The 12,404-nt window shown below is 34.4% G+C and overlaps 1 protein-coding gene across 1 annotated transcript; it reads left to right on the top strand.

Moving 5' to 3' along the window:
- The first annotated feature begins 254 nt into the window (after positions 1–254).
- LOC125837668 (cytokinin dehydrogenase 7-like) lies at positions 255–3,413 on the top strand. The gene is made up of 5 exons (XM_049516752.1): positions 255–347; positions 1,161–1,847; positions 1,919–2,188; positions 2,291–2,553; positions 2,979–3,413. Exons 1-5 carry the CDS (start codon positions 255–257, stop codon positions 3,292–3,294), a joined length of 1,629 nt encoding a protein of 542 aa, XP_049372709.1. The 3' UTR covers positions 3,295–3,413.
- Positions 3,414–12,404: the final 8,991 nt, after the last annotated feature.

The raw sequence follows: 12,404 nt of genomic DNA, 5'->3' as shown, positions 1-12,404 counted from the left end.
CTTGGAACTAGTTTTAAAGACTTGAAAATATTAAAGATCAAATTTTAAAGTCTAATATAAAATCTTTTATTTATGGTAAGCATTAAATATCCGAAGATATATTTTCCAAATAAACTAATCCAAATCTTTTGATGGTCAAACAAATATTTAATAATAAATTTATATCTATATATAACCAAATGCTAGCTTATATAAAGGGATGATTTCTCACTTTTTATTTCATCACATTCTTCAAGTTGTAGCCTTTGCTTACAATGGGACATCAAATTTTCTTGCTTGTTTGCACCATAGCTCTTCTAGCTTCTTCCTCATTGGTTTCAGCTGAAGTTGTTAAACATTCTTTTCATGTACGTATTACTTATATATCTTCTTTATTTTATATGCAAAAAATAATATATATAGCTTGTCAATTTAAACCTTTTTGTCTTCACAAAACATAATATTGTTGTTGTTTCATAGATATGCTCACATCAATCATTTTTTTCCATATGTACCCTATTTAATTCTTTTCATCTATGACAATTTTTTGATTTTGCTATCTTTTATTCAAATATGATTGACTTAATATATAACTCCATCTTGAAAATAAGTTGTTATTGCGTTAGACGTTTTGATATGATAAAATAATACTTATTCTCCCATTGACATTATTTAAACTAATAAAGTTTTAAGGTCGTCAACGACGTAAAACTTAATTTGCAATAATTTAAATTTATATTGAACTCTTTAAATCTTATTACGATCGCAATTAATTTAAATATTATGATACAATGATAAAATAATATCCTATCATATATATATATACAAAATTATATAATAAAAGTTTAACATGTCTTTGAAAATATAAAACTTGATATAATTTATAAAATATTACACTTCAAATATAAGAGTATAGTATAATTTTATGCAGCATTTTTGTGTTTGAAACAGAATTAGGATTTTGAATTTGAATTTTATCCCCATATTGATCAGTCAACATTTTTTTTTTTTTTAAAAAAAAGAGCCTTTTTAGGTATTATAAATTTATAAAATGACAAATAAACCAATTTTAAGTTGGTAATAATTTGATGGGTTGGATTTTGACTTGTTTGTAACTCAATTTCAACTTGTTTTGATCATCCTAATTATATAAAAAGAAAAAAAACAATTTTTATTTTCAGAGCCCGAATTCAGCAAGGAAGATATTAGTAGCGGAGAATGAGACTAAAAAAAGTGTGGATGGCATTTTGAAAGACTTGGACATTAAAGGGAGCATTGATTATGGAGTTAGGGCAATAAGCTTAGGCAGTAGAGATTTCGGCGGCTTATATTCAGATAAGCCGTTAGCCGTTATAAGTCCAGCCGGAGCCGATGATGTTGGGCAGGTGATAAGGCATGCATTACAGTTACCAACATTAACGGTAGCAGCGAGGGGTAACGGTCATTCAGTTAACGGCCAAGCTATGGCCCATCTTGGACTCGTAATCGACATGAAATCAATGGCTGATAATAAAAAAATCAACGTCAACGTCAACTACATGTACGTTGATGTATGTGGCGGAGCATTATGGGGTGATGTATTGAAACACTGCGTTTCAGAATACGGCTTGGCTCCTACATCGTGGACGGATTATCTTGATTTAACCGTCGGTGGTACTCTATCTAATGCCGGTGTTAGTGGTCAAGCTTTCCGTTTTGGACCCCAAACGTCATCTGTAACGGAATTGGAAGTTGTTACTGGCAACGGAGAAATAATTGTCTGCTCAAACTCTCAAAATTCCGAATTGTTCTTCTCTGTTCTTGGTGGACTTGGTCAGTTTGGTATCATCACTAGAGCTCGGGTTTTACTTCAACCCGCCCCAGATATGGTCAGTATCATTTTTGTAAAATTTAAAATTCTCATTCGGTTTTCAATAATTTATTTTTGTGTATTAATTAGGTGAGGTGGATAAGAGTGGTATATAGTGAATTTGAAGATTTCACTCATGATGCTGAGTTACTAATAACGAGTCAGGAAACGTTCAATTATGTGGAAGGGTTTGTATTCGTGAATAGTGACGACCCGGTAACTGGGTGGCCCTCGGTGCCATTGAATTCCAATCAGTCATTTGACCCGACCCTTTTACCCAAAAAGACTGGTCCGGTTCTTTATTATCTTGAATTGGTCTTGCATTATAACAACCACGACGATCCCTCCACTCTAAATATGGTAAATCTGTCAAATTTCAAAACTTTTTCATTTTTTATCCCTCCCTCTTAATTTTTACCATTGCTATGTGATATTAACGATTTTTTTTTTTTTAAATGTTAGATGGTTGAGAAATTGCTAGGCAAATTGAAATATTTGGAGCACTTTAAGTTTGAGACCAACTTAACTTACATGAATTTTTTATTACGAGTTGATCACGTAGAAGAAGCGGCTAGAGGTAGTGGTATATGGGCTACACCTCATCCATGGCTTAACATGTTCATTTCCAAGAAAGATATTGATGCATTCAATCGGATTGTGCTCCAAAACATTTTAAAAAGTGGTGTTAATGGCCCTATATTGACTTATCCTCTCCTGCGTAGCAAGTAAGTATATTCTTATCTACATTTTATGTTCCTATGTTTGCTATATAATATTATTGAAATGATTGTTTCAAAAAAATCAACTTTTAATTGACCCCAAAATTTGATTACTTATGTGTTTATTATTAAATCTATTATATTGGCCATGATCGATTTATGACGTCTAGTCTTTAGCTTATAAGCTAGTTTTAAAAAAAGTAAATCCAAACATCCCATTAGTCAAGTGTTGTGGTGGCAGTCATAGAATATGGTTTCCCACTTTTTTTTTTTGGTTACTTTGGTTCCATAGTTAATATTACTCTATAATACTAATAGTAACGTACGTAGATTAGTATTTTCTCCTTTGAAGTTTTGGCCACTAAAAATTAATGTTTCATTAGGTATTTTATTGTTTCAATAATATATTTTTCTTTTTTTCTTGAAATTAGGTGGGATAATCGATCGTCAGTGGTGTTACCCCAAGATGAAATCTTTTACTTAGTGGCTTTCCTAAGGTTTACTCACACACATCCAAAAGAGTCAGAAATAAAGCAGATGGTGGCACAGAATCAAGAAGTTGTACAAACTTGTATCAAGAATGGATTTGATTTTAAATTGTATTTTCCTCATTATGAGTCCACAGTTGAATGGAAGAGGCACTTTGGGGATCAATGGGAAAGATTTGTCGATAGAAAGAGACAGTTTGATCCAAAGGCTATCCTTGCACCTGGTCAAAAAATATTTACTAGAAATCATATACTATAATAAATATATATTACTTGTGAGGTAGGCCAATTGATTTCTCCATTTGGGGTCTTTTAAAATTTTTATTGGATATTTTGATGTGATTCTTAAGAAACAACTCTAAAAGGATGTAAATGAAATATTCAAGGATGTCAATTCATTTAACAATTGACTATTATATTTCAATTGAATAAATGTGAATTTAAATCTATTTTTATTTCATTAAAGTATGAATATTCGTACAAAAATTTACTTTTATGATACCCAAAATTATGGCGAAGTTGTCACTTGACATTTATATATTAGTTAAATATTCTTTGTATCTATTTATAAACATAGTGATTTATCATAAAGAAATGGATGCTAATGCTAAAGAACAAGAAAGAAAAACACAAAAAAAATTTAATTATCGTCTTCCTCTTTGAGCATTGTTGAAAGTTACTTTACTTTACTCTAGAATTTTTTAAATATTTTTTGCCAATTCAATTTAATTACTTTAATGAATTTAATTTTGTTCATTGATAATTGATATAAAAATAGAGGATATTTTAAACAACAAATTAATTTTATAAAACATATTGTGTGTTATTAATTGATTTCATTTAAAAAGAGATACTCTTATACAATTAATATATTATTTGTGATAAACATGACATAGATTGATTCTAATCATCTTCCTTTCATAATTGGTGCGTTTGTTACTTTCAAATTTCGATATACTTTTATGTTATTTGGCCCAAACAACAAACAATTTCTAGAATATGTTAGTTGCGACACAAATAATAATTTTTTTTCATACCTATGACAATCTAGACATTTTAAAGTTTCACTTATGAGAGTTGTGATGAGGCACAAAGTCATGACACCGTCTTGTCAATGTGAATTATTGAAATTTTAAAATTATTTGCAAATATCACTACTCGACCACATTTATATTCGCTCATGTTGATAATTTTTTTTTATCGTTATCGATCATGTGATTGGAGCATCTTGAATCAATGATCCACTATGCTTATAATTGATCAATTTCCCATTTACAAGTACAAGTGCAAGCTCCTTTTTTATGTTATAGAGTAAGAGGTGACAAGCTCATCCCGTTGATTGCATTCTTCAATTGCATAAGAGGTTTTGAAATTTCAAGTTTCTTTTTCATTATTTTTCTTTGTAAAATTTGTCGTAAACGTGTCCCCAACTTTTTTTGGGTGTTTTGATATTTTTAATTTATTGCATACTTGATATTTCCTGCTTTAAGCTTTTAACTTTTGGCCACTTCAATATTACTTGGTGGTGTAAAGTCTGAGCCATAAATAATATCACACAATTCCTTATCGAAAAAATAATATTGTATCCTCGAGCTCCACGATCCATGGTTGCTTGTGTTGAGCTTCTCAACACCGTTGAGAGTGTATGTGAAATTCGTCAATGATTAGTATCTATCACGACCTAGGGGTACCCCTAGGTGTAACAAGGCACATAGAACCCCGAAAGGCTCCATGTAAGCCACTTAGCATATCACAACATAAGATAATAGAAAAGTGCGGAAATTTAAAACACTTTTAATACAATCGAAGTCTTATAAAACGAAGCGAAAGTCTATTACACTTGTCTCAAACCATCTAATACTTGGAAAGAGTTAGGGACACAACCCATAAAAAATATAAACATAAAAGAAAGACATAAAAGGAAAGGGTGATCAAGTCCTCGATGCTATGAGGACTCACCAAAACTTCTCTTCTTGATCTACTATGAACCTAGCCATGAGGATGGAAGTCAATATCGCCGAACCCTATATTTGATAAGAATGTAGACAAAAGTATGTGTTAGTACAATAATGTACTAAATATGATGGCTAGGAGCATATAAGAGGCATTAGTCAACATAAAACATATACTATAATCATAAGAGATAATAACATAAGTCATACGCATAAGAGACATCATCATAAGACATAGGCTATAAGCATAAGAGATAACAACATATCCATAGGCATAGTCAATGCATGTAGTTTAACATAACATAAGAGAAACACTTCATAAGCCACCACAAGGCAAGCTTGTGCAATGCATGGATAAGATTCCATAATCCCACCCATGCTAAGCAAGTCACTTTAGGTCCTCATGCATAATTATCATCCTTGATCTCATCCTTAGCTTATTTCTCATAGACAAGGGAACATTCACCTTAAGTCACACATGTATTGGAAAACAACTATAGCAACAACCAAACTAGGCATACATCATAAGCATATTCATTACATAGATCATCATAACACAAGAGGAACATATCATAACTACCCTCAAAGCATACTTGTGCAATGCATGAATAAGATCCCATAATCTCACCCATACTAAATAAAGATTCTTAAGTAGCCATAGTTCATAATACATATTCTTGTTCATATTGTTGTCATAGTGGGAATAAGCCTTAACCGACATAGACTATGTGAGCTTAACATGAAATCCGATGTTACCCACACCAAAAATGGTTGCTATACTTGCCTAAAGTAGAACCATACTCTTAGCTTAGGTGGATCCAATAGCTAAGTAACCTACGGGGGCACGTAGTTTATGGGATAAGGAGATTTCTACAAGAAACCCGGACTCAACTAAGGTAGAAGGTCTCCATCTCATGAGATACATACATTGGGAACCCGGACTCAACTAGCGTATAAGGAACCCACTTGCAAAGCCGGACTCAACTAGTGTAAAAACTTTCATTGGGAAGCTGGACTCAACTAACGTACAAGCTTCCATCTCATATTCAATATCCACTCAGTGCTAAGCATAATTCCCACGGAGTTCATATTAAGTCTTGACTTAAATTCATATTTATGGATGAATGTATTGACACTCAATCCAACATAATTCATAAGATAGCTCATAGATTCAATAGGTGAGAATAGCCTTTCAACCTTAGAATAATCATATTGTGAGAAAGCCTTTCCCATCGTGTTCATTATGTGTTCATGAGAATAGCCTTTCAATGAATCACAACAACATTATCATAATCATGGGCACTTCATTCATAGTCATGCATAAGTGTGTATGTGAGAATAACCTTTCAACAACACAATAACTAGATCATAATCATATTCACTTTACTCTAAAAGTGTTCTTAAAGCATATACATAACCTTCACATAACATGTTTAATATCATATATTGCCCTTTCAAGGGTCAAAGCTCATATCAAATTAACACATCTAGAATGACTACATTAGACATGGATATAATCACAATTCAAGTAATCAATTCACCACATGCATAATCTCATATACTCATAATATAGGTCATACGGGTAAAGTCCTTCCACAATAATACCATATACAAATCAACATACATAATAGCTTCACTCTTAAAGCCTTAACATTCCTAGTTCACTCATATTAGCTTTTACCCTCAAGGCCCTAGAAATCACATTCATACTACAAGCCTTACTCTCAAGCAATACTTCACATGGTCATCATATATGCCTAATTCTCAAGACAATCTAACCACATGCTTCATTATTAAGTAATTATAATCATGTATCATCATATAAACTCAATCTCTACACTACTAATCATGATTCATCATATAAGCCCTAATCTAATCAATTCATGTCTATGAGTTTTAATTTTAAGCAATTCATATCTAGGTGCTCTAATCTCAAGCAATTCATATCTAGGTGCTCTAATCTCAAGCAATTCATAAAGTAATTCATCAATCTTAGAAGATCACATCTAATCCCTCAATTTCCTTCTTCATGGTATAAAACCAAACTATATCAATTTCACCCTAAAATCTTAAGTTAATCAAGAATACATGTAAATCATACTAAAAATATGTAATTACATCATAGCCAATCATAAACAACCATTCTCCACTCAGTTAGCTCAACATACAACAATACCCACAATATAGGAAAGAACCCTAATTAGAATTGGGGATTCATCTTCACAATTGAGGGAAACACGGGGGCTTCATGGATGAAAGGAGTCCATGAATGAATAATCCATCATGCCTTGATTATAAAGTTTATCAAGCTTGAAAACATGGAGTGTTGACCTAGCTTGAACCTCTTCTTCTTCGTCTTCTTCTTCTTCTTCTTCTTCTTCTTCTCCTTCTCCTCCTCTTCCTCCTCCTCCTCCTATTTTTCTTCTTGTTGTTGTTGTTCTTTTTTTTTCTTCTTCTTTCTAGAGAGAGGAATTTTTAGAGGGAATTGGGTTTGTTTTGGGGGTCTTGAAATAATGATTTGGAATCACTTAATTAAGGGTCTAAATTCTTTATATAGGTTGTCTAAGTAAGGTTAAAATGACACCACTTAACCCGCTAATTAATTTCGGAAAGTTCCATTAACCCCTCACTTAACCGCTTAAAACAGTTCACTCCCTCATCCACGAGACCACGCCCATGGGCCGTGGGTGGAACCACGGGGAATGCTGGTCAATCGTGGGTGGTGTTCTGCAGTCTGTTTTGGGACCCTGACCCACATCCCCTCATCCACGGGGCTTGGACCCCCTACGGGGCGTGGGTCACTGTTTTGGGGCAGAATTTAGGGTCCTCCTCAAGGACCTTGGTTGGTCCTTGGGGGGTCGTACCTTGACGTTCTAACCCGAAACCCTTCATTTTAAGTACGGGGAGTTATATCTATGACTCTAACCCTCACATAAATCTCTAGTTTAGCCTACTAGTTTTCGGAGTGTTACAATATCTCCCCCTTGGGAACATTCATCCTCGAATGACGATCTAGACACCTTACGGAAGTAAAGACTCAAGACTAGCAACCCATCATGCATGCAACATCAACATAATGCAAAATTCAAAGGAGGTAACATCAACTCCATCACAAACATATTCAATGCATCACAAGGAAGTAGGAACTACATCTAACAACCCATTATGCATGTAAATTCATCATTTCTCATGTTCATAGGAGGAACTACCTTCTCCAACTAAAAGCATGTTCAACACAATATCATAGAGCCCTTATGCAACATTTTTCAAAAAGCACAACTAAAGCATGTTCAACAAGTCATCTCATGGAGCCTATACACAATTCTTACTCAATGCACTTCAACATGAGGAGAATTAATCATGCAGCTTCATTTTCTTTCAAAACACAAGATTTCATGAATATGCATAACATAAGGAAATCATGGAAACATCTATAACACACCTGACTTCACATAAAGAACAAATAATGAGGAACTCATCATTTTAATGCTAAATGAAGAATACAAGGAAAAATGATGAGGATATCAGGACTTCTTATTGGCCCTTAGCCTCCCAAGTATTACCCTCACCTAAAACTCTTACTCAAAAACCACTCCTTAACACTTTTATGGAAACAACTTCCTTATTCTTTTATTTCTTAACTTGTCGGTCTAAGATCCCTACAAGTATTTCTAAATTAGAGAAATTCTCATTAACTCTCAACTCTTCTTAATGAATTTATGAATGTCGAATCTCCAACACCCTTCTATATCCTAGAGACATGGAAAAATCGAATACACCGGTATCACTCATTAAGCAACTCTAGTTCACAAGCAACCATACCAACGCCACTCAAGATCTCATATGAGCCTACAAAACCGGGACTAAACTTCCCAAACTCACTACACCTCTCAAGGTGAGAATTTCAAGCCAACCTAAATCATGAACATCAAGAACACTCAATGACCTTGCTATCTAAGCACACCATCTACCCCTTGGGAGTAAGCCTATACAAACTCTTCTAAGCCTCAATTCTTTCAATTCTAAGGTCAGAACAAGTCATCACTAAGCTTTCACATCCATCACACAAGATTATTCTAAACCATGGTGGATTACACTTCTACCTTTTTTAGAGGAGTCTACTCATTCAACACATCTAGGCATTACTTAAACACCCTATTTATCAAATCTATTAACATACCCCAAAACTCATCATGACTAAGTCGGTTTCTACCATCAAATACACATAACCATAATTCAACCCATTTATACCAAAGACAACATCAAAGTCTATCATGCCAAGTCTATCAAGTCACAAAAGACAAGCTACTCCGGAATTTAAATAAGCATAAAACACATACCAGGAGCAACATTCGGAGGACTCTTTTGTTCACCTCTAGCTTGGAGAGCATAAAACCTAATTTCCTTTGGAGCACCTTTACCTGAATCACTAGGAGTGACTTGCTTACCCTCTCTTCCTCTAGCGGTAAGTACCTGTCAATCTCTTATTTTGTGACCACTCCTACCACAACCATAACAACCTCCATATCGGCTAAATATCTACCCTCATATCTTTTACTGCATCTATCACAAGTAGGAAATATGGCTCTACTATTATTTCCTTGGGACTTAGGGTTGGACACCCTTTCTAGGTTATAACTAGGGGAAATCCTAGAAGGACCTTGTCCGAAGGACCTTGTCCGAAGGACCTTTCAAGTGGGGAATTATCATCATCAATCCTAAACCTCTTTTTCTCCCTTAACCTTTCTTCAAGTTTCTCTTTCTCAATTTGATGAGCATAAATCATAAGGCAAAAATATTCATATCATGATCAAATATGTCCGTACGACATTCTTTCACTACTAAGTTGGACAAACCCAACACAAACTTACTCATTCCCGACCTAAGATTGGACACTAGAATTGGAGCATACTTAGACAATTGGGTGAACCTCCATGCATATTCCTTAACACTCATATCACCTTGTCTAAGGTTAATGAACTCAAGCACTAAAGCTTCTCTCATCTCTAAAGGGAAGAACCTATGTAGAAAAACACTCATCAACCTTTCCCATTCTATGGAACCCCTTCCTATTGGTCTAGCCTATTTCCATTGATTAAACCAAACTTGAGCAACCCCTTTGAGTTGATAAGAAGCCAACTCCGCCTTCTCTTTCGGAGTCACTCTCACCAAGTCCAACACCTTAGAGACCTCATCTATAAACCCTTCAGGATCCTCTTCCTCCTTGGATCCATAAACTCAGGAGGGTTCATCCTAATAAAATCCCTCACTCTTAAAGCAGCCATACCCACTATTAGGTTCACCAGAGCTACAACCTCTCTATTGACTTGAGTCGTCTCGGCTTAAGCCAATATCTGAATAATCGACCTAAACTTCACATTAGTCACATTCTCCTCTATAGGGTCAATTGGAGCTTGGGGAGTAACCTCTTGATCCACATTGTCTTCCTCATTCCTTCTAACGTTAGCCCTTGTAGTTGTCATATCCTGAAAACCATCAGGAACATATTAAGAGAAAGACCTAATAGAGTTAAACTCTATGACACGACTTAGAGAATGAAGAAGTGTAGTTTCCTAAACATCCAATAGCCTCATATTCATAAATGTGGCGCGGTTCACATTTATAAACAAGACTCTACTAGACGAGGTTTGAGACATCCTAGAACCATTCTATACCATGTGCTCTGATTATCAACTTTGTCACGACCCAGGGTACCCTCTAGATGTAACAAGGCACATAAAACCCCGAAAGGCTCCACGTAAGCCACTTAACATATCACAACATAAGATAATAGAAAAGTGTGGAAATTTAAAACACTTTCAATACAATCGGAGTCTTATAAAATGAAGTGGAAATCTATTACACTTGTCTCAAACCATATAATACTCGAAAAGAGTGATGGACACAACCCATACAAAATCAAAACATAAAAGAAAGAAATAAAAGGAAAGAGTGATCAAGACCTCGATGTTATGAGGACTCACCAAAACTTCTCTTCTTGATATACTATGAACCTAGCCACAAGGATGAAAGTCAATATCACTGAACCATACCTTTGATAAGAATGTAGGCAAAAGTATGTGTTAGTATAATAATGTACTAAAAATGATGGCTAGCATAAATTATCAACATGAGCATATAAGAGACAATAGTCAACATAAGACATATATTAAGATCATAAGAGACAATAAAATAAGTCATAGGCTATAAGCATAAGATATAACAACATAGTCATAGGCATAGTCAATGCATCTAGTTTAACATAACATAAGAGAAACACTTCATAAGCAACCACAAGGCAAGCTTGTGCAATGCATGGATAAGATCCCATAATCCCACCCATTCTATGGAAGTCACTTTAGGTCCTCATGCACAATTATCATCCTTGATCTCATCCTTATCTTATTTCTCATAGACAAGGGAACATTCACCTTAAGTCACACATGTATTGGAAAACAACTATAGCAACAAGCAAACTAGGCATACGTCATAAGCATATTCATTACATAGATCATCATAACACAAGAGGAACATATCATAACTACCCTCAAAGCATACTTATGCAATGCATGAATAAGATCCCATAATCTCACCTATACTAAGTAAAGCTTCTTGAGTAGCCATAGTTCATAATACATATTCTTGTTCATATTGTTGTCATAGTGGGAATAAGCCTTAACCGACATAGACTATGTGAGCTTAACATGAAATCCGATGTTACCCACACCAAAAAGGGTAGATCTACTTTCCTAAGGTAGAACCATACTCTTAGCTTAGGTGGATTCAATAGCTAAGTAACCTACAGGGGCACATAGTTTATGGGATAAGAAGATTTTTACAAGAAACTCGGATTTAACTAAGGTAGAAGGTCTCCATCTCATGAGATACATACATAGGGAACCTGGACTCAACTAGCGTATAAGGAACCCATTTGTAAAGCCGAACTCAATTAGTGTAAAAGCTTTCATTGGAAAGCCGGACTCAACTAGCGTAAAAGTTTCCATCTCATATTCAATAACCACTCAGTGCTAAGCATAATTCCCATGGAGTTCATATTAAGTTTTGACTTAAATTTATATTTATGGATGAATGTATTGACACTCAATCCAACATAATTCATAAGATAGCTCATAGATTCAATAGGTGAGAATAGTCTTTCAACCTTAGAATAATCATATTGTGAGAAAGCCTTTCCCATCGTGTGCATTATGTGTTCATGAGAATAGCCTTTCAATGAATCACAACAACATTATCATAATCATGGGCACTTCATTCATAGTCATGCATAGGTGTGTATGTGAGAATAACCTTTCAACAACACAACAACTAGATCATAATGATATTCACTTTAATCTGAAAGTGTTCTTAAAGCATATACATAACCTTCACAAAACATGCATAATATCATATATTGCCC

Source organism: Solanum verrucosum, unplaced genomic scaffold (assembly GCF_900185275.1).
Source record: "Solanum verrucosum unplaced genomic scaffold, falcon-dt-bn FXZP01000133.1, whole genome shotgun sequence".
NCBI lineage: Eukaryota > Viridiplantae > Streptophyta > Magnoliopsida > Solanales > Solanaceae > Solanum > Solanum verrucosum.
This window is presented reverse-complemented; position numbering and strand designations above follow the sequence as displayed.

Coding starts and splice junctions, on each gene's coding strand:
- LOC125837668 (XM_049516752.1), top strand. CDS start 255: ATGGGACATCAAATTTTCTTGCTTGTTTGCACCATAGCTCTTCTAGCT. Junction 348..1,160: donor TTGTTAAACATTCTTTTCAT/GTACGTATTACT, acceptor TTTTATTTTCAG/AGCCCGAATTCAGCAAGGAA. Junction 1,848..1,918: donor TTCAACCCGCCCCAGATATG/GTCAGTATCATT, acceptor TGTATTAATTAG/GTGAGGTGGATAAGAGTGGT.